At 37.9% G+C, this 22,505-nt stretch overlaps 1 protein-coding gene across 6 annotated transcripts in view; it reads right to left on the bottom strand.

Annotated features, from left to right (window-relative positions):
• The window catches only part of LOC126284451 (zinc finger protein 333-like), a 166,677-nt gene that overhangs the window by 82,645 nt on the left and 61,527 nt on the right, over nt 1-22,505 (bottom strand). For 4 of the 6 annotated variants that reach the window (XM_049983375.1, XM_049983383.1, XM_049983401.1 and 1 more), the window contains 2 exons: nt 21,507-21,611; nt 18,942-19,073 (listed from right to left, as the gene is read on the bottom strand). In XM_049983375.1, coding sequence (XP_049839332.1) covers nt 18,942-19,073; nt 21,507-21,611 — 237 coding nt within the window. The remainder of the gene's footprint in view (nt 1-18,941; nt 19,074-21,506; nt 21,612-22,505) is intronic. The other 2 variants (XM_049983393.1, XM_049983412.1) reach the window with 1 other exon arrangement.

Here is a 22,505-nt window from a genome sequence, read left to right as displayed (position 1 = left end):
CGGAGCATGCCCTCCAGCATAATTCTAGGGACCTAGGAACCTGCTACACCGTATGTGCCATTTGGCTTCTCCCACCCAACACCAGGCCCTTCTGAACTGTGGAGATGGGAACTTGCACTCCAACACATCCTTTCATCCCGCCATCCCCCTGGACTGAACCTACGTTAAACAACCTCACTCCCATTTACTCTTCAGTCTTCTCCTCTTTCCCTTTCCTCTTTAGCCATTCATGCACCTTTTCATCCTACATCTTTATACTATATACCTCTTTACTTCTGTATGCATCCTCTTTGGTTTGAAGCTGGCACAGTACTTACAATAGAATATCTTTGGCTTCCCTCAGACAACCATGCCTCCATCCTTGCTACCCTCCCAGTTTTCCTTTCCCTGTTGCTTCATAACCTGGGTTGTGAGTAATTAAATGCACTTTCCCTTCTTCCCTTTCTTTCCCCTCTCTCCTCCCTGATGAAGGCACATTTATTCCGACAGCTAGGAACGTAAATTTTCGGTTGTTTTTTGTGTATCTATCGGCTGTACTGAGCTAAGGTAAGTACTGGCCAGCCCCTCAATCTCTTTGCAAATATGCATAATGTTTCAGATATCAGCTAGCAAGCCCCCACTTATTCCCACTGTCAACCAACTTTAGCTCCTAACTGAACTTTAGAATTGAAGAGTGTTTTCTATGAACACTTTTACTTGTAAATTGATGAAAAGTATTTGACAAAGTACTTAGTTTGTTAGGTGTTTCATTAAAGCTCAAGATAATGAGGCAACAAGAAAATGGGACTGCTTATTTCAAACAATCTATGTTTATAGAGTAATGAAGTAATTCTCAGTGCACAATGTGTGCTACCTACAACACCCTCTCAGCAAAGAAAGCTAAATATTCACAATGACTGTAGACACTTGTTACCTAATATGCTTCCTCTGCATTGCTCCTCTTCCTAGGGACAGGTGCTTACCCAAACCATGTACTCACATTTAAAATCAAGTAAGTTAAAAGAGTACTCCGTACCTTATGTTTGTAAATCCTTTGATTTTTGGACTCCTTACTTCTGTACTGACAGTTTTTTTGTGTCTGACGACTGCGAATAATAATAATAATAATAATCACTCGGTTAATACTCGGCAGAAATCAACCCTGCATTTGGATTAGACTTCCTTAACTCTTGTGCAAAGAGGTGTGCAGTATACAGCTGCATCCATTTTCAATAAGCTACCACTCGAATTCAAACATCTTAGCAGTAATCCATGCGCTTTCAAACCAAAACTGAAGAGTTTTCTCATGGGTCACTCCTTCTATTCTGTCAAGGAGTTCCTTGAAAATTAAGCTGATTCTTATTGTATTGTTGATTGCATTTACTTAAACTTATGGACTGACTTTTTTCGTGTCATAAACATTTATGTTAGCTGTTATTAGTTTTATGATGTAATTTCATGTACTGACACGTTCCATGACTTTGGAGATTTGCTCCTCATTTTGGTCCCATCAAACTCGAGGTGTAAATAAATAAATAAATAAATAATAATAATACTGCATGCACTTGACAGCAGGGTAGTAGCCATTACACTGTTACTACGGTATTGTGCTGTCAATTAGTTCAGTTATCTGTTTGCAAAGTGAACAATGAAGAAATTTCTGGTCCATTGTGAGAATTACCTAGAACTTGCAGAGGGTATCTTCAAGATCTACTTAAGTATATGTGACATATGTGTCCCAGTTTTATTGCTATAGATGCATAGTTCAAAACACTAAATGTGTGTGTACTGGTTAGACTATGTGAGGAAGAGATATTCACACATTTGTTTCACAAGCTGTAACCACCACCACATTATGTCACATGTTAATGCTGGAATTTGATAAAAAATAAAATAAAATAAAAGAATTGGCAACTTATGTAATATACATTAGTCTTATAAATTAGTGATAATAGTGATGTTCTTTTAAAGAGTAATGTAGTTTCATAATCGAAATAAAATTGAACCCTTTTGTTTCGACCCCTTCAAAAATTACATTTTACCCCTCAGAGTGCACTTACCCCAAGTTGGGGTAACAGAAATCGCGCATGTTTGACAATCAAATAACATTTTTAACAAACAACAAGGGCTTGAAAATAGAAATATATTGAGCACTTTGACAAAACACTTATCAGTGATAGAAATTCAAAACTAAAGACAAATCAAATTTCAAATAGGAAATAAACCCATTTTCATCGAAGATATAAATTTAATAACAAACCATATCGTCAAATGGATTGATTTTGACTGTTTTCAGATTATTTTCACCATAAATTGCATAGGTTATGTTAGACTGCAGATAATGACACAACAGTCAGTCAGTACCTTTGGGCCTTACCAGGCCTGGCTAGATGGAGTTTAGTTTTTAGTCTGCACCAGAAAAGATGGAAAAATATCCCTGCGACTGTACTACTACCATTCACTTAATATAGCTTGCCACACTGCTTTCACTAGTCTGAAGCAGCTTATATCCAGCAATTGGAGGATGTGGGTGTTACTACGGGGAGGAGAATGCATGAGATGCTGTTCCATTCACACTCCTCGATAACATGTGAAGATGTGATGGGATAAATTACTCCCAATCATCACTGTTGGCTCATTTTCCTTCTCCAAACAGGGCAAAGCAACTGTAAAGAACCAGTCTTCAAATATCAGCAAATCAAACCATCCACTCTTGTGGCCACCTTTTTGCCACGTGTCCCACTAATACTCGGATTCATAAAGTATATATGCAGAAAGCAATTTACCATCGGCACTTGCTGCAATCTTTATCAAAATATGAGATTTCGATGAATCTATCACTTTTTTAGCATGCTAACTCCCTCGTTTTGTAATTATCTGCTACTTGACCAGATTTTGTTTCATCATAGTTGATTATGTTACTAGGTAGAGGATTTTTCAACACTTACTTTATAATTGAGAAATACATTTTAACAGTCGTCTTAATCATTTGTGCACAAGCTCTTTTAATATTTTGGCTTAAGTGAACAGGGATTTTCTGAATGCTGCTTGAGAGATAAATTTGCCCATTCTTCTCTTGGTATGTTGCTAGAAAGTTTCTTCTCTTTTTGACCAGATTAATCAATGTAGCCTTTCACTAAATATCTAATATCCAATTGGAAAAAAGAAATCCTCAATATGCAGCACTCAAAGTACCTTACTTCAACAATTCTTCTTCTTCTTCTTCTTCTTCTTCTTCTTCTTCCTCCTCCTCATTTAGTACTGCTTGTCCTCCCAATCCTTCTGGATTTTATTTTATAGATTCAATCTAGATATGCCATACAAATCATGCACTTTTCTATATGATAATTTGCAACACTGAGTGTCATGAAAAGCTTTAACATTTATGGGTCATAATTAAACAGTATTTTAGCACCTTTCTTGTTCTCGGCATTGTTCAAAATCGCCTACACACTACCCAATTTAAAGAAAAAAAACGTATATTTTGCAACTTTACACGAAAAACTGGACAAACTTGTATGGCATTGTCTCAGTGTCACAGGCTACTGATCTCATTGACAACTGCATTTATAATAATTTGACATGCCAGATGACTAGTTTTTGGTACAGCTAATGCTTATTATTTCCTGAAAAGTAATGCAAAATTTCACTGAATATTGTTGGGAATTTGACAACTCTTAACAGCTATTCTCTTATTTGCTGGAAGATATGGATCATTTGGTTGTGAAACCACATAAGCAAACAATCTTTCTATGCTAAAAGGGGAAGGAATGTAAAGAAAAATGGCCAGTGCACAAACAGACACAAAAGTAAGGGACCTGAAAACCCAAAACTAAGTTCAGTTACACATGATTAAAAATTACTTTAAGTTTACATATTTTCACACATGCATGCATTTCTGCATGAACAATATGGCAAGGAAAATATAAGATACTAATATCCATGCTATTGAGTACCAAATGCCTATAACAACAGAAATTGATGTTTTTCATAAAAAAGAACCCATGAAGACAATAACAATAATTAAAAGATGTAAATATATTAACAGCTCTCCAGACAGGCATAAAATGGTTAGATCTCAAGGTATGCTACTACGTGCCTACTTATGTGAAAATGTTTATAAAACATTACTAAAATGTTAAGCAGAGAGCATAATGCAATTGCCAAATATATACAATAATTTATTGGACTTTTAATTGAAAACGTTCTCGCAAAAATTGGAGGGTTTCAATAAATCTGCCACAAGCTGCATCACGATATTTAAAAATTGTAAATAAACATCAAATAATACTTCACTATAGCTGAAAATAGTGTTTAAGAAAAATTAAATGCAAAAATTAAATGAGCTATTTAGCACCTGGAAGGTTGCTGCAAAACAGCAAGAAAATAGTAAAACTTGGGTAAAACTGAACAGGGATCATACTGCTACTGTAAAAGATTTTCAGGCCTTTCTGTTAAGAAAAAAAGGTGGAAACCCAACTGTCTTGCTACTTGGAGCAAAATAAAGTATTCCCTATGATGTGCAGGAGCAAAAAATGAAACATATAGTCATACACAAAATGTGACAGTATTAATTACTTCTGACCTGTTGAACATTCACAGGAAAACTGGAACTGTGAGAAGAACTATTAGAGAAAGTTCCCAATACAGGGTAACTGCCTGAACCTGAACAGCTAGGCGAAAGAGATGCTGGTGACTGTGTCTGAAACCCATAAACATTACTTCTGAAAGGAAAATGATACAGAACAATTTTGTACAGAATGGGAGAGAGGCATGAAACTAAAACTTCAAGGATGACTGATATCATCTTGAATGTGCTAAAGAAAGAGATATATTTATGCACACTATATACATAAAAGAAGTATCATTTTTCACAGTACATTTTGGAGAATCTAGCTTTCCATACAAATTACAATTGCTTGTGAATCAATCACAGGTTTGTAAAGACTTGTTTACATTGTTTGAAATCAGACCTCGCAAAAGTACACACTTTAAAATCAGTCTCCCCCCCCCCAATGAAAATCAAGGATGATGCGGCAGGAAATGGGCAATATAGTCCACTTTACAAAGACAAGATATATGTTGCAGTATTACTTCGTCAAAGCCATAACCCATGACCATGCACTATAAATTTTTAACTACTGTTTCATTACCATACTGGGTTGGTTGGACATGATTATTAGAAATATTAAATCTGATTTTGGTTCATCACACTTATCACCGACTTTGGTATCCTCTGCCTTTTCCTTCTGTAGATTGATAAATGTGAAGGGCATCTTAATATGTTATCTTTTAGGACAATCTGATTAAAAGGTAAATAGTTACAATCCCAAAAATAAAAATGCTCTTCAATAGTACAAATCCATCTGCGATGTAGAAATCATATATAATTCCCCTCAATGTAAAGCCAACTTTGATAATTAAAGTCATGCATATCCAATAGCACACACCACTAAAAATCTGAAGTTGCCATTTTGCTTTGATATGATCACATTACTTCCATGTACATGTATGTACCTGAAGTTTAGAATAATACTGCAACATAAGTTAATTAACATACTACAAAGTTAATTGATTCTGGATTTCCAGCATACTGGGTTAATAAGGGGACAGCAACTTGTGTTAACCAGTAAGATGCAGGAAAAGTTAAAAGTTGCAAGATACAGCGAATTTTTTTATTATTTTATTATTTTATTATTTTAATTTTAAAAATTGATGAATAGCTTTGGTTCACCTGAATCCATTTTCAGATCATCCTCTGTGTACAGTAAAATTATAAATTGCTACAAAAATTGAGTGCTTACTACAGGATAAATAGCCTATTGTATTGGGACACACACACCAGACAGACCAAATGGTATTTTCCTTAGTAACATGCAAATCATGTTAAGCCTGTGTATGTACAAGGTCAAGTTTTTATGAACAGTGGCAGTACAAACATACAACTGATAGTCTACTTTGTACACTGCCACAAGGAAACCTCACAAGGGGGTGCACTGTCAGGATGCAGGAATTAATATTTCCAGTCATCAAGGATAAAACAATTACTACAATAAACATGTCAACTACCACACTTAAGCTTTTTAAATTTTTTTTCCATAAACAGCAGGAGATTTAAAAGTAATGTACAGTAAACAGCAGCAGCTCCACATATGCAGTATACAAACAACAATCATATTCTGCAGTGACACAAAGTCATTCATTGTAAACCATAAAGAAACACAATAGTACGACACTGACAAACACCACCATCTCTGAAATTACTTCATACTTGTAAAAAAAGATTAACTAGAAGTAGAGCTAACCCAATGTATACATATAAAAATCTTTTTATATTAAAAACAAAGATTCCAAGACTTATCAAGTGGGAAAGCACCGGTAAATAGGCACAATAAATAAAACACACACACAGAATTTCTAGCTTTCGCAACCGACGGTTGCTTCTTCAGGAAAGAGGGAAGGAGAGGGAAAGACTAAAGGATGTGGGTTTTAAGGGAGAGGGTAAGGAGTCATTCAAATCCCGGGAGCGGAAAGACTTCCCTTAGGGGGAAAAAAGGACAGGTGTACACTCGCACACATATCCATCCGCACATACACAGACACAAGCAGACATTTGTAAATTAATCCATCCGCACATACACAGACATTTGTAATTTTTTTTTGTTTACATCATCTTAAAAATCTTTTTAATAACATTTCAAAAGTAAAGCAGAAATGAAAACATTGTCTTTTCCATTGTACCAACTGCTATGGCCCATAATGGCGCATGACAACATAATGTACATCCATTTAATCTAACAGTAAAGCAAGGATGTTAGATACATAAAATGTATGAAGGGTTAAAGCCAAAGAGCAACAGCCATCTCGGGGAGGGGCAAAAAACAGAATTTTTGTGTGTGTGTGTGTGTGTGTGTGTGTGTGTGTGTGAGAGAGAGAGAGAGGGGTGTAGGATGCACGGAATATCTCTATTACAATGTACAACTATCAAGGATAAAACATTTAATGCAGTACAGTACAAATCAACTACCACACTTCTGCTCTTACAATCGCCCTCCCCCCCACCCCCAACCCCACCCCCCACAAACAGCAGCACTTTTAAAATCATTGATTGATCAGCAAACAGCACCACCACTTACTGCTTATATGAACAAATATCATATGGTATAGCGATAAATATCATCAAACACTGTGAACCAAAAAATTACTTGTTTCTGTCTATTTTTGTATGCATAAATAGGGCAAAAGGACACCACTATGAATCAAGAAAAATAAACCTAAGTGACAAAATTTATCAGCTTTTGCTCTGGTAATGGAAGAAAGCTGTAATAGTCAAATTAAGATAGGAAAATCAATGCTTAGCAGGCAGAGGCAGATGACTGGTTTTACAATGTTGAGCAATTTGTACATTGTCAACTGTGTAACTTTATTTCCTTTTATGGGATACTATTTTGTTATACGGTCTCAACCAATACTTATTTTCTGTTTTAAATTATTTATTTACTTTTAAGAACAATCCTGGTATTCTGGGACCAACACCACAAAGAATCTATTGAATTTTTTCGTATCCTCATGGGAAATTTGTAATTGTTCACTTTAATTAATCACTACAATCAAAGTAGGACCAACTATTGTGATTATCCCCACCCCTTCCCATCTCCTATCTCCGTCTTTGTATTCCCATCTTCTTCTTCTCTTCTCTAGTTGTCTGGTCTCTTCTGTTTGTATGTACATATCAGGAATTATTGTAGGGATTTTCAGCCATTTTCACTAATAGATAGGAGTCACAGAAATGTTTGTGTATATAATTTATAAATATTCAATAAAACTGGCTGAACCATGATGAATTCATAGCCCTCAGTTGCATTTTTCTGTCTGTATGTGAAGGTTACTCTTAGGAACCAAATTTTGTTACTCCTGGCTGATTGACACTGGGGTCAGCAATTTCTCAACAGACATAAATGTTATCTGTTCCATACTTAACTGGCATTTGGAGTGAAACTTTGTGGCAATAATGGGAGCTGCGAGCTAACACACCCCTTCCATTGGTGGGACATCACCCTGAATGCGTGGTTCGCTTCGTTAATGGGTTGCAGTCGAGAACTCCATGTGCGATTTTTGGCGCTGGAGTATGTTGACAAGTGGGATATGCCACTTAAATTGTTTAACTTTTAAGAAAATAATGATATTCAGTTACCTAATATTGTTCTCCGATTCCTGATCATAACTCCTTGCCCTGGCCCGTAAACAAAATTACCGCTACACCAGACAAATCTTCCAGCCGTAGATATTTAGTGCTACTGGTGCAAAGCTGAGATGGGTTGCTAGTTCTTTTTACAACCTTTTCCACCTTTTTACTCCACTGCTGTTTTCTTGTACTACCTCCATCCAGGTTTTCCTGGAATATTTTCTTTGCTACACCTGTTGTGATAGGCTTTGCAGATGACTTCCCCGCACCTCTCTCTCTCTCTCTCTCTCTCTCTCTCTCTCTCTCTCTCTCTCTCTCACACACACACACACACACACACACACACACACACAGTGGAATGGTAGTCATGATTCTCATTAATGTTACTCCTCCTCTTCATCCATCCAATCCCAGATACTCTATTTACTTTTTCTTGTCTACACATTTCCTGCAATATTTTCCCTTCCAGTTCTCTAACAGCTTTACTTATACTTCCCTGTGGAAGTTCAAATACTTGTTCAATCAGAAAAATTTAGGTTTTGCATGGTTTCCTTCAACACTCAGGCAAATGCCAGAAAGTTTCTGTTAAAGTATGCAGCCCATTTCCTACCCTGATTCAAGTGTGTGCTCTCTAATGACCTTTCTATTGCCAGAATGTTAAACTCTAATCTCTCTTCCTAGCTGTATTTTTATCTACACTGCACTGCAAAACAAAAGGGGGGTCATTGGCGAAACTGACCAACAATGTAAATTTTCAATTTATTTTTTATTTGTTAGTACAACTCATGGAGAATAAGTTCCCAATGTTTCAATGTTGAAATCGCATCCAAAGTGCCTGAAAGTGGCTCCAACACAAGGCACATGAAGGAACAGGAAAAGATGTGTGTGTCAATCAGTCAACAGTTACAGTGCAGTGTGACGCGGCCTCCCTGCCAAGCCAAGCTCAGTAAGATAACAACCCCTACATTCGCAAGGAGAGGCTTCCAAATTGTATCTTCGATCTTGTCAAGCCCAATGACAGGTTTCTGGATGATCCTGCACTTCTCAAAAAGTGTGTTCGTGGCAAAATCCAAAATCCAAATGAGTCTCTAAATTCACTCATCTGGAAAAGAGGCCCTAAAAACACATTTGCATCTTCTACAGTTCTCAGAATTGCAACTTATTATGCAGTTATTGTATTCAATGATGGGAACATCAGGAAAATGAAGGTATTAGAAAGAATGTGCTTCAAGGTAGGAAATTTTACTCTTGACATCCTGAGAAATATAGATTTACAGTGCGTCTCTGCAGCTGAAAAGTCAGTTGAAGACCTGGTAAAGGAAAGAAGACAGACAGCAAGAAACAAGAAGAGAAGCCTTGAAGGGAAAGACAACTCAAGTGCCTTCTGAAGAAGTGAAATAAGGAAAAGAGGTTAAACTTCAAATTGCTTTTCCCGAAAAGTTTGTTTTTTAAAGTTTATGTACCTTTTCCTCAGATTCTATGAATGCTAGAATTATGAAATTTTGTACACATATTTCTGTAAACCTAATAAACGTTGTCTCAAGTGCAAATTTTGAAATTCTGATTGCAAGCTGAGATATACAACATATAAATAGATGAAACACAGAAATTTTTGTAGAAATCTCTTTAATACTTTCTGAGAAAAGGAACATACATTATTTTTTGAAAATAAAACTTCAAATTTCATTCAAAACAAAGTTGAATATATATAATCAAAGGATTTTATATGTAAATGTGTTACTTTCATGTAAAACTTGGTACAAAATTTCACTGAATTATCTCCAAAACTGTGGATTTGGTGCATTTTTGAAATAGTGTGTGTTTTTAATCAACGTCCGCCCTTAAAGATGAGATAGGTAAAGTAACTTGGTGGAAATGATTGAAAGTGCTGGAGTGTGTTGCCCCAGGTCTCTTAGTCGTACATGTAAGCTTGATGTCATACAGTGAGGTCAGTATGGCTATAGAGCCAAAAGGAGGCTGGCTCCAACACAAGGCACATGAAGGAACAGGAAAAGATGTGTGTGTCAATCAGTCAACGGTTACAGTGCACTGTGGGGGTTTGCTTCATTGCAACATGGCCCAGAGACAACCGAAATCATCTTTGATGTTTTCCAATAATGCTAAGTTTTATTGGATGGGCAAAAGACATTTTTACTCTGTACTTCTTCAATATGCAACCAATTTTTCCCCGATAGTATACCACTTTATGGTATAAAGGCATTGGCTGCCACTTCCTCCATGACTTATTCCATCTCCACAGGTTGTACAGCTGTGGTGCGGCAGAGAGCATGACAGGATGCCATTAGTTCTTCAATTGACCATGATGTCCAGGAATGGTAATCTTCCTTCTGCTTCAGTCCTCATAGTGAATTTGGTGTTAGGATGCATGGAGTCCAAATGTGTAATCAAGTCAGGAAGTTGGTCCCTACCATGGGGCAAGATGACAAATGTGTCATCCACATAATGGCAAAAAATGTGGGGTTCCATTTGGATGATGCCAGAGCTTCTTCCTCGAGGTAAACAAAGGTATACAATATACAAATTCGCGACCACAGGTGAGATTGGACTGCGCATTGTGAAATTGTTTGTTGATAGTATTCTCCATTGAACAGAAAATATGGGAGGTCAGACACACCTGAAAAGGTCGGTCTTCTTGTAAAATTTCTGACAATAAGCTCTAGTGACTCTTTTAGAAGTACACTGTGAATAACTAAATGACATCAAAACTTCCAAGGATATCCGAGTCTTTCACCTGAAGTTGTCGAGGTGTTTCACAAAATCCACAGAATTGCGGACATGATGAGTGCATTTACCCACTTAAGGATTTCTGTCAGGTATTTTGCCACTAAATGCACAGGTATTATAACGTTGCTGACAGTGGGGTGCAATGGCATTTGATCTTTGTGAACATCAGAAATTCCATAAAATCTTGCTGGTACAGGTCGATGAGGTAACAGTTTTTTGCTGATCCTTTCTGGTAAATCTGCGTCCTTGAGAAGAGCCCTAGCCTTGTTCTCCACCTTCTTTGTGGGGTCAGCATTGATATTCCTGCAGTGTTTGTCATCTAGCAGGCCCTGCATCTTCTCAATTTAGTCCTTGTGTGAAAGAACAGCAGTAGCACTGTCTTTGTGAGCAGGTAAGACGACAATCTCAGGCTATTTTCTCCAGTCCCAAATAGCCGCCCTCTCTATGCTGCCAATGTTCGACTTCGTAGGCTGAGTTCTTTTCAGAGCACAGCAGATTTCATGATGTACTTCTTCAGCTGCTTCAGACAGTAGTCGCTGTAACTTTTTCAACTGCACTGAGGATGTCTGCAACCAGTGTGAACTTAGGTGTGTGAGAAAAGGTTAGCCCCTTCTCCAGAACTGAAACTGCACCATCACTCAGCTCCATGTCAGTCATATTTATGCCATCTTGCACGGGGCTTCCAGTGATGGTTTGTTACAAAGCTGTGAGAATTTTTATATTTGACATCCTGTGGTCTTCATATGAATGGAATTAGCTGCCATCTAGGTAACACCATTAATCCAATGCCAGGTCAGGAATCATAATGACTGACCATTTGTAAATGCAGTCTATTTCCTGGGAGTTGTACTCAAGGTTCTGGCAGGTAAAGTCCACGCCATCAGGTGTTCAGTTTGCCAGTGCACCTTACAACAAGGACATGTCTGATCAGCAAAATATTGAACCCATTGGACGCTGTGAACCGGCAGTGCACCCTTGGACTGTTTGATCAACAGATACACTGGGAGAAAATAAAGAATCACAACAAAAACAAGCTCTTATTAAAAAGGACTGCATCTGCCACTGTTATTTAGCTTGAAATTTGCACAAGCTGTAAACAAGGTATAAGAAATTTCAGAATAAGAACAAAAGAGTAAGGGTAACAAACATTAACATTACTTTTTGCAAAAGGACATACATATTTTTTTTAGAAGTCAGGAAGAAATAACTCTTTAATTCCTGACAGTTTAGCTTGGTAGTGCACTGCTGTCGGCATGGAGCAAGTATATCATGCCTACTTATTGCTATGTTGTTATTAGCTAGCTACTGGGGAAGAACTGCTATGGAATAATGGAACAACAATGCCAAATACAATAACTGAATTAATGCATCCCACATAAATACTATCAATTATGTCCTCTTCCTCAGTCCTAGAACTGTCCTGGAGCTGGTAGACATGACCACATCTTCAACCTGTTCTTTCAGCAATCCTTCACGAATCTGTATCTCCTGCCCTAGCTTCTTAGTGTAACTATCAACTTAAGATTCTTCCACAGGCTTCTCAAGCTCCATAGACTTTATACGGTTCCTTGTCACATTACTTTTCAGCCGGGCCCTTCCAAGTGCAACTGCACTGAAATGGCAAGATACAGATAAATATTATAAACATTTGCCTTTACCAGTTTGTTCACTTTTCAGCAGAGTTTGAGTGAGAACTTCCATTAACTCTACATTTTTCATTCCAGGTTAAATTTTCCACCTATAGAAAATTTCTCTTTGCCCAAAACAAAGTATCTGTTTTCTTCCACTGGACTAATCTATACTACTACATAGACAGTATTCACTGTCGAATGTAGTTATCAAAAATAACATTATGAGAATGAAAGTTGCTACTTACCATATAGCGGAGATGCTGTGTCACAGTAGACACAACAAAGAGAGACACACAATTAAAGCTTTCAGCCATTAAGGCCTTCGTCAACACTAGACACATGCACACATTCAAATGCAACTCACACACAACTGCAGACTCAGGCAACTGAAACCAATCTCCGACTCAGCATCTCAGCTATATAGTGAGTAGCAACTTTCCTTCTCATAATATTGTTATATTCCATCATGGATATTTCATTGTTTGCTTGTTTGTTGTTACGAAAAAATCTTGAGAAGTTCTCGACCTACTTACTTCAAGTTTTTACATGATAATCTAATGAATCTTTGGACAGACACAACTTACATATTTTATTTAAACCGTGTTGCACAGGTCTTCTTTTAAAAATGGTTGTGAGAATAAAAATGCTATACTATGCTGTGCTGCGAAAAGGGTCGGTTTAATTTCTTTTCTCACACACAGTTTTAGCTATGACAGCAAGGCATTTAAATTATTAGAGAAACTGTTTCTCCCATATATATTCTTTCTCCTCATAATAATTTTAAACAAAAATTGAACAATGGAAAATCCAGAATGGAATCTAACAATACTATGAAAAGGAAAGTTGCTACTCACTCTATAGCGAAGATGCTGAGTCGCAGATAGGCACAACAAAAATACTCTCACAAGTTGTGCCTATGTGCAGCTCAGCATCTACGCTATATGACGAGTAACAACTTTCCCCTCTCATAATGTTGTTAAATAAAAATTGTATGCACAACTACGTGCTTTTTCTCCTTCCCTGTGGTCACTTTTAACAGAAAATAGGAAAGTTGTATTTGTGACTTATTAGCTTATAATTACAATACCGCTACAGACTCTGAATCATTCAAAACTTTGTAATCTCATCAATTTGCAGATTAAAATTACGCAAAATATTGACACTGAAGCTACTATCCTCACTGATCCAGCGGCAGGTGAGGTCTCTCATACCTTGAGTACCAATGATCGCAACTGATTTACCCATTCATTTTATGCAACTTCAATTCCCAATTGCTTGCAAGAACAATTAACTAGGCTCGAGGTGGGTGGTGGGAGAGGAAGATAGGGAGGGAGGGAGGGAGGGGGGAGAGAGAGGGGGGGGTGAAGGACAAAGAGAGGGGGGAGGGAGATGGATAGGGATGAGTGGGAGGATGGGGAGGGGAACAGAGGGAGGGGGAGGGGATTGGGGAGGGGAGGGAGAGGGAGGGGGAGGGAATTGGGGAGGGGAGGGAGGGGGAGTGGGGAAAAGGGGGAGTGGGGAAAAGGGGGAGTGGGGAAAAGGGGGAGGGGAAGTGGGAGAAGGGGAAGGGGGAAACAGGGAAGGGGGAAACAGGGAAGGGGTAGGGAAATGGGAGGGGGAGGGGAGGTGGAGAGGAGGGGGAGAGGGGGAGGGGAGGTGGAGAGGAGGGGGAGAGGGAGAAGGGGAGGGGGGAGAGGAGGATAGGGGAGGGGAGAAGGGGGAGGGGGTAGAAGGGGGAGGGTAGAGGGAGAAGGGGAGTAGGGGGAGGGGGAGAGGCGGAGGGGGAAAAGGGGGAGAGGGAGAGGGGGGACGGGAGAAGGTATATATCCAATTCCCATACATATTTAGCAATTTCAAAACATTCCTGGGTTCGCTAGGATCTTCATGCAGACCAAAGTGTGGTATGGCATGTTTTCTATGGCTAGAGTTGAATTCAGAGAAACATTTTGAATCAGACTATTATAAAATGACTTGGAATTCTCAGTTTTGATTGAATGATAAGTGTGGCAGTGTTGAGACAATTATAACGGCAACTTTGCCCAACAGTGATGTTGTTGTACCTTGTGCTGCATGGTCCCTTCTGTCCAGTTATGTGACAAATTAACCCAGGTCTTTTCAGGCCACATGTCACTAAACAAAATGCTTCTTGACAGATGCAAATACAGTAATTTGCAATCCAGTTCTCTCAATGACCAACGTCCAGGATGAAATTTTTTTAATGTTGGAAATCACCCTCATGAAGCCAGCTTTGAAGTAACGATTTGCATCCAGAAAACTGCCTGGTTTCTTTGACACTAAGTAGGAGTTTGTTTAAAGTGGGATCATCACTGTATTGATTGTAGCCACAAAGTAGAATCCATATCAAAGCCTACAGGAGTGTGTCAGTCTTACTTTGTCTGTCAAATTTTTCTTGTCCCAAGTGAAGAATAAGCTGGTGTTGCTTCAGCAATCCTTTTTCCTTCCTTTTCTCCTATATGATTTTCAGCACTATGAATTTTTTGTGCCATGGGTGATCTATTCACTAATCTTGCAACGTTTAAAATCATCAGAGTACCACTATTACATTACATTTGGGAACACTTGCACATGCAGGGTGTATACATGGACAAGGAAAAAAAATTCCCTGATTTCCCGGTTAGAAAATACACTTTTTCCTGAGTGACTGTATACTTTTACGTGGAACTGTAAAACTTATCAATCCTTTGAATGGTTGACATTTTATACATAATTGGCATAGAACTTTCCGCCACCACTTTAGGAAGGGGAGAAAAAAAAGAAAGAAAAGTCTTGGAAAAATTTTTGATGATGTGCAGCACCATATACGCTGCATATTTTCGTATTATGATGCGCTACATTTTTTTGTAATTACAAAAGTGCACATTTGAATGCACCAAACACACCATGTTAATTTCTAAAGCATGGAAACCAAGATTATGTTGCCTTATTATAAGCCTATCATAGCTCATGTCATGATCTCGCCAGCCAATGACAGCAGATATCCAGACCATAGGACAGATGATGTAGTCAGCGAAAAGCAACATCATTGTTAAGTAGTGTGAACACACAAATAGCAAAAGTTAATGGTTTAAACTAATATACATAGTGCAGCTATAAGAAAAGCTAAGCTTTCACATATAATATTGATCTCTAAGATAAATAAGCGACAAGCAATTGGTTTCCACATGCAATATTGATCTTTTTTGCATGTGTTACACTGTAAGATTCATCACACAAATGTGCCAATAAAATTTAGAATAATGAAAACAAATTTCTGGTTTTCTGGGTTCAAAATTCTTCTAAGTGGGCAGTCCTCAAAATGTTAAGTTGTAAACGAGAATCAAACGCTCTGTGATTTAAGAAATAACTCACACATTCTCACACAAAACGTAAAAGGAAATTTACTTGGAAAGCAATGCTTTTCAAACCACCATTTGGAATATTTTACCCGAGACCTGCTACAAACAAATTCTTTCATCAGTTGCCAGAATGTACTTGAAAACAGATGTGACAACTCTTGTGCAACTACGATGGCATAGGAAGCCCAAGTTGGTACATATAAAGCATTAAGACATCTTACATTATGTCATAAAAACAACAGGGCATCAGGCAGAATCGGAAGTTTGTAAACCGCACTAAATTGCATAATTCGGCTTGGAGTGCCCATTCGTATGTCCAGATTGACAATGAAGTAGGCCCCAACCTGCTAGGTAGCTTTTCAGTGCAGTTTTCGGAATGTAAATTTTGTTGGTGTGCCAGTACTGTACCATCTCTCATTTGATTCCTTATTATGGCAAAATGCCATACATGCCAGAAGATGAAAACGTGCACTTGAAATTCTGAAAACAGTATTAACTAGCCTATACTGTGGAATGAAATGCTTTGTTTCAAATAAATTGACAGCCTCAGCAGAAAAGGTTCATAAAAGCCAAACTTGTTTAGCAAACTCATAAAAATAATTTCAGTGTTCTGCCAGACATTTATTGCTTGACTGACAAAAACGTGAAATGAAATAAAATCGAAAAACTAAAATTAATAATATATTTCAGCCTTCTCTAATTATGCGAATGTATTTTTATTCTTTGATAGCTCGCGGCCACTGAAATCAGTTTTGTTTTCATTTGACATGGGAGCTGTACACAATACAGCAATATCACAAAATGTAAACATGGGTCACATGGTGACTACCTCCCCCCTCCCCCTTCCCCTCCCTAGTACAACTTGAGACTGCTCTGCATATGCACAAATCTGGCAACTTGGGTGCATAAAAAAAAAATTTTCCAGTTAGCATATGGATTAAATCAGTCAGAAAAGCGGGAGTAGGTACTACTCATTTGCGACTGAACTGTGCATGCGTGAGAGCCCGCTGGCAACTGCTCAAATGAATCCAAAGTAAGCACTTGTGACATCACACTCATCAGAAGCTATTTGTTGTTACAAAGTATTGCACAGTCTTCATCCTAAGGCCTTCGACACATTTTGCTGTTGGCATATGCTTGTGTGTGAAAGGTGTTTTGTTGTTGCAAATGGCGCATTTCTTTTGCAACTAAAGTTTATTTTGGTATTTTTCTCTCATTTATGGTTTATTGCTGCAGTATTATTCTGCTGTAAAATATAGTAATATTCTTTGTTAAGAGTATCGGTTTTTACCAGTCAAAATTTTAAAAAAATTAACTTAAAATTAAAACCATGGAAAATTCCAAATAATTCCTGGGTTTTTCCCAGATGTCCTGGGGTGTATACAGCTCAACAGGGGGCACAAATTCACAAAGCATGTCCACAGATAGAAAACTTCTTTCCAACCCAAGATGCCTTTGAGGCTGGCAAACATGTTCTAAGACAATCTCTTTATCCAGCAAACCTATCCATGGATATTGCTCAGTTAGCAACACAAAAAAGGTACAAAAACACATTCACAACAATGCTGATGAATGCAGACACACTGAAACCAAACCTCACAATGAGAGCAAAGGAAATTAGAATCCACTGAGTGAAATACTCTCCTCGACAAAAAGAGGAAGAGCTAACATAAATTTACATAGAATCTCAGAAGACACATTATTGAACAACAGTTATAGTTGGATAATATTTTCTTAACCACTGAACAGAAAGGTGTGCCCTAATTTGTTAGTTCTATTGTTGATAGGTTGCCAGCACAACTATAAAATCTTATTAATAAACCACAGCTATTGCAAGGTGAAGCTGAAAGGCTTCCTTTCAGCATCTCATTTTATCCTATACAGGAGATCCTTACAATAGTTGTCAGCCTTTCACTGTACTGTATTACTTATTCATTCAATCAAACATCTGTGATTTTTGAACTTTCTGTTTAATTTGCAATTTTATTTTATCCATATTGGATGCTCTTGAACTACCTAACTTTCCCTAAAAACTGCTTCCAGTCACAACAACTAAAAATCATTTATTTAAATTACAATCAGTTTCAAGCTTATGCTATCTTCAGGCCTTTCAGTTTCATATTACCGCATTAAATGTTGAATAGTCAACTCCAACAATGAAACTGAATGTATAATCACCTAAGAATTGGCAGAAGTCTGAATAGGGTTATTAATTAAATAAACCATCTTCAATTCAGATTTTATTTAATAATCCCATTCAATTTTTTCAGCATGCTGTGAATTAAGTAAGGATTTATTCTATGGACGACCAGCTTTGGTTCACATGAGCCTATAGAAATTTTGAAAAAATAATTATATATTCATTACAAGAGCATGGTAATGCATAGGAGCAAAATGTGAATAGTAGAAAACGCGGAAATAAGGAACTAGAAACACTGAAAATAAAGCAATTTAAATATGTGCTAGATATATAAAGACAATAAACAAAGGGTACTAGGACGAACATATACAGGAAACCCTGACCACAAGTGGGTACTTGTTAGTGAAGCACTTACTATAGTATTTAAGGCTAATTTACCTTAATATGGGAAAAAATGGTGTGTGTGTGGGGGGGGGGGGGGGGGGGGGGCAGGAACTGGAGGTATAAAAAGATTACATTATATAAATCAGATACTGGAAAGTGTCAAGTGCAACAGATAGTGTGAATGCAAATTTAGTTTAAAATAAGAATGGACAGAGGATGACAAAACTATTGAAGAAACTGAAAACTTTAATTTACCAATGGACACTAAAATTCCAGTACAACTACCATATAATCACAAAAAGGCTTTTTAAGAAAATTAAAATGTTTTAAAAATGCAACTGTATTATGTTATAGGCATATCTTATTATATACAGCAGCTTACTACCCAAATTAAAATATGTATACTGTATATGAGTTTCATGTGCACATGCATACCAAATTGCATTCTACAATTTTATTGTAAATTGCTCTGTTCTCAATCAAGTTCTTCTCTTAGACAATGTAAGGTCAGATTTGTTTACCTGCTGGAATGTAGTCGTGAATCCTGCAGATGAAATGCTGTTGCTGAACTGAGGGTGGCCAGGCGCAGGAACATTAATGACTACAGCAGGTCGGTCTGCCCCCGTGCCAACAGGTGGAGTTGCAACGCGAACCTGGAATTACTTTGCACTAAGACCTCATAACAAAAAAAATTCTGCAGTGAACAAACATCAATATGACACTGATGATGAACAAAGAATAAAGTTTAACAGTAATAAATATTAGCACTTGCTAAGTGTCACTGAATCTTTCATTAATTGTAAATAGCAGGCTTGTCTGAAATGTAATTCTATTTTGTCTGTACCAAAACATTTAGTAAATTTGTCATCATAATAATTAAGTGTTCAACAGAAGCTGCTTGTCAGTAGTATTTCATTTTACCAAACTAGTTTTGGGTGTTGCCTACATCAGCAGTAACTGTATTACACAAAAGAACATTTCTTATAATAAATTACTTACAGTGTATATAGTGATGTTTTATGGATATGAGAATTTTCAGTTAATTGTAATGTGAAGAATGTTCTTTAGCATATGACAATGACAATATTTTGTAATTTTCATGTAATGATGTCATTACATGATTTATATATACATATATGTAATCAGTATAAAACAATGGAAATTCCAGGGTGGAATATCAACAACATAAGGAAAAGACGGACTGCTACTCACCACGAAGATGGCACGCTGAGTTGCAGACAGGCACAGTGAAAAGACATTAGCTTTTTGCCAAAGCCTTCATCAAAAAAGGAAACACACGTGCATTCAGTCACACAAGCAAGCATACCTTGTGTACATATAATGGCCATCTCTGGTAGCTTGGACCAGAATACAACTGCCACTAAGAAAGGAATTAGCAAGCTGGAAGGGGTGGGGAAGGGGAAGAGAAAGCAGTGTACAGATGGGGGAGAGAAGAGCACTACTGGCAGAGTGTGCTGGAACTACACTTCCAACATATACAGCATCGGAAGGCTGCGGGGCACAGAGCCAGGTATGGAGGAGAGGAATGGGGAGGGAAAGAGAAGAGGAGCAGGGAAGATCAAAACCAGCAAGCACATAGGCAGAGAGTATCACACACAAAAGGTTAGGGGATGAGAATAGGGAGGAGGTGATAGGACAAAAGGGGCTGAAACAGTCAGGTGGAGGGTGCAGGGATGGTAGGTTACCATAGCTTGAGGCTGGGATAATTTCTATCTGTGCAGTTCAGAAAAGCTGAATGTAGGGAGAGGTGGGGGGGGGGGGGGGGGGGGGGGAGGATCCATGTGGTTTGAGTAGTCAAGCATATTATGTTCAGCTCGACGTTGTACCGCAAGATGGTCTACTTTGCTTTTGGCCTCAGTTTGACGGGGCCATTCATCCTGATGAACAGCTGGTTGATAGTCATATTAATATTCCGCTCTGAGCTGCTGCCAGAGATGGCGGTCATGCGAGAGTGAGTCGTAATTGCTTGAATGAATGTGTGTGTGTCTGTGTGTGTGTGTGTGTGTGTGTGTGTGTGTGTGTGTGTGTGTGAGTCTGCCTTTTTCCAAAGAAGGCTTTGGCCGGAAGCTAATGTGTAACTGTCTTTTCATTATGTCTGACTGCAATTCAACGTGTCATCTTCACTGTGAATAGCAATCTATCTTTTGCTTATACTGCTGTAATCAGGAATTTTTTTACAAAATATATGCAGTTTTAATTGGTAACTGAGGTATAGGCAATAACATCTATATAATGCTACTTCTGATTTGTGTAATCTCTGTTAGCAGAGCAAAGAAAGGTTGTCATTAAAGAACTCTAAGGAACTTCCATGGAATTTCTTGTTTTTCATATGAATATGTTCGTTTTCCTCTACAGTACGTAATAAGCAGCCTTTTCTTGCAATACGTAGGACTGATAGGCATTGTGTCATGTCACTGTCTGTACAATTTTGTTCTTGTAAGTCCAATGTAAATCTACTCAGAGTCATTGTGTTTAATTTATGGACACCTGAATGTACAAATTTACAGGATTGTTCAACGTTATGACAAATCTGTGAACACAATGTTTTCTGATGCCTATTTTTAGTCTGCTTTTCTGAAGTGTTAGTCTGATTTATGCAAAAATTTTCTTCAGTGGTATCACAGTGTATGTTTCTTGTACTTTTTTCTTATTAAGGTAATGATGTTTTATTTTCAAATGGATCAAATGGCTCTGAGCACTATGGGACTTAACATCTGAGGTCATCAGTCCCCTAGAACTTAGAACTACTTAAACCTAACCAACCTAAGGACATCACACACATCCATGCCCGAGACAGGATTCGAACCTGCGACGTAGCGGTCGCGTGGTTCCAGACTGAAGCGCCTAGAACTGCTCGGCCACCACAGCCGGTTATTTTATTTTCATTTGTGGGCAGTTTTCTGGTGTCAATTTTGTCAACTATGATGGGCTGTAACCAGTATTTTTTCCTGTTGCATTTAGTCCCATTTGTGACAGAATTCACCATAATGGTTAGCTTATCAATACTGAGATCAGCAGCTGTTTTGTGAAACAGGAGATTGTAGGAATACACCTGCACAACTAACCTGCTGCAAATTTGGTTGAAGGTTCACGGATGATGTAATGCTTGGAGACTGTGGTGGAGGGGGTACAGCAATGTTGCCCTGAGGTAAAGATGGTCCTATGCAGACCTGAAATCAATAAGCGTTATTAACTTAGGAAACATAATGTCTCTGTTAATAAAGCTCTCTAATAAAATGTAATACTCTGCTAAATCTCAGACACTGACAAACAGGAATTTGGACAACGTCAATTAACAGCAACAAGTACAATTTTTGCACAACAACACTTCCATATAAATCTAACTTTTTCCATGTGATGGCCACAGTCCCCATTCTTTATCTACTACCAGTCATTTGAAATTAACATTAACACAATGTTTATTATTATTATTTATCACGATTTTTAAATGTCTTCAATAATGATTCAATATAAGGACATGTTCCATCATCATGTGATAATGCAACATAGGTCCTATGAAACGACTACTGCATAAATTTCATTATGCACATATTCGTGATGGGTTCATGTGAAGACTCCATCAGAAGACAATTGGCAACATTTACAAAGATAATAGAGCACAGAGAAATCTGGAAAATTTGTGCATTCTTGCTTCTTTCCATCTGAGTGACCGGAGAAATGCACCGTCAAGTGAGACCTCTGTTTAAACAGTCTCAGTTTGTTGGATTCCATTGCCCAGTTAATCTCCCACTGTCACGACAAATTACGTAAAATGTGACACTGGCAAGTCCCAGCTGGAATAAAAATAATGAATGGTGTACATGTAACCATTTACCAAATATTGGATGTGTTGAGTGTTCATCATACACATAAACAAGATTGAAACCGTAAAGTCTTGATTTAACTCTTCATGTTTTCCCAGTGATCTAATGACAACTTGGGTTGTCTGGCATTCTGCCGGATATCGGCATTGTACTTGCAGGCTCCAGCAGATCACAGTGAGCAGGAGCGGCTGCAGGGGTAATGCCTGGTGCCACAGACGGAATTCCAAATGCGCCAGACCA

Source organism: Schistocerca gregaria, chromosome 1 (genome assembly GCF_023897955.1).
Source record: "Schistocerca gregaria isolate iqSchGreg1 chromosome 1, iqSchGreg1.2, whole genome shotgun sequence".
NCBI classification, from domain to species: Eukaryota; Metazoa; Arthropoda; class Insecta; order Orthoptera; family Acrididae; genus Schistocerca; species Schistocerca gregaria.
Note: the sequence above shows the minus strand (reverse complement) of the source record. Positions and strands in the feature narration are given on the sequence as shown.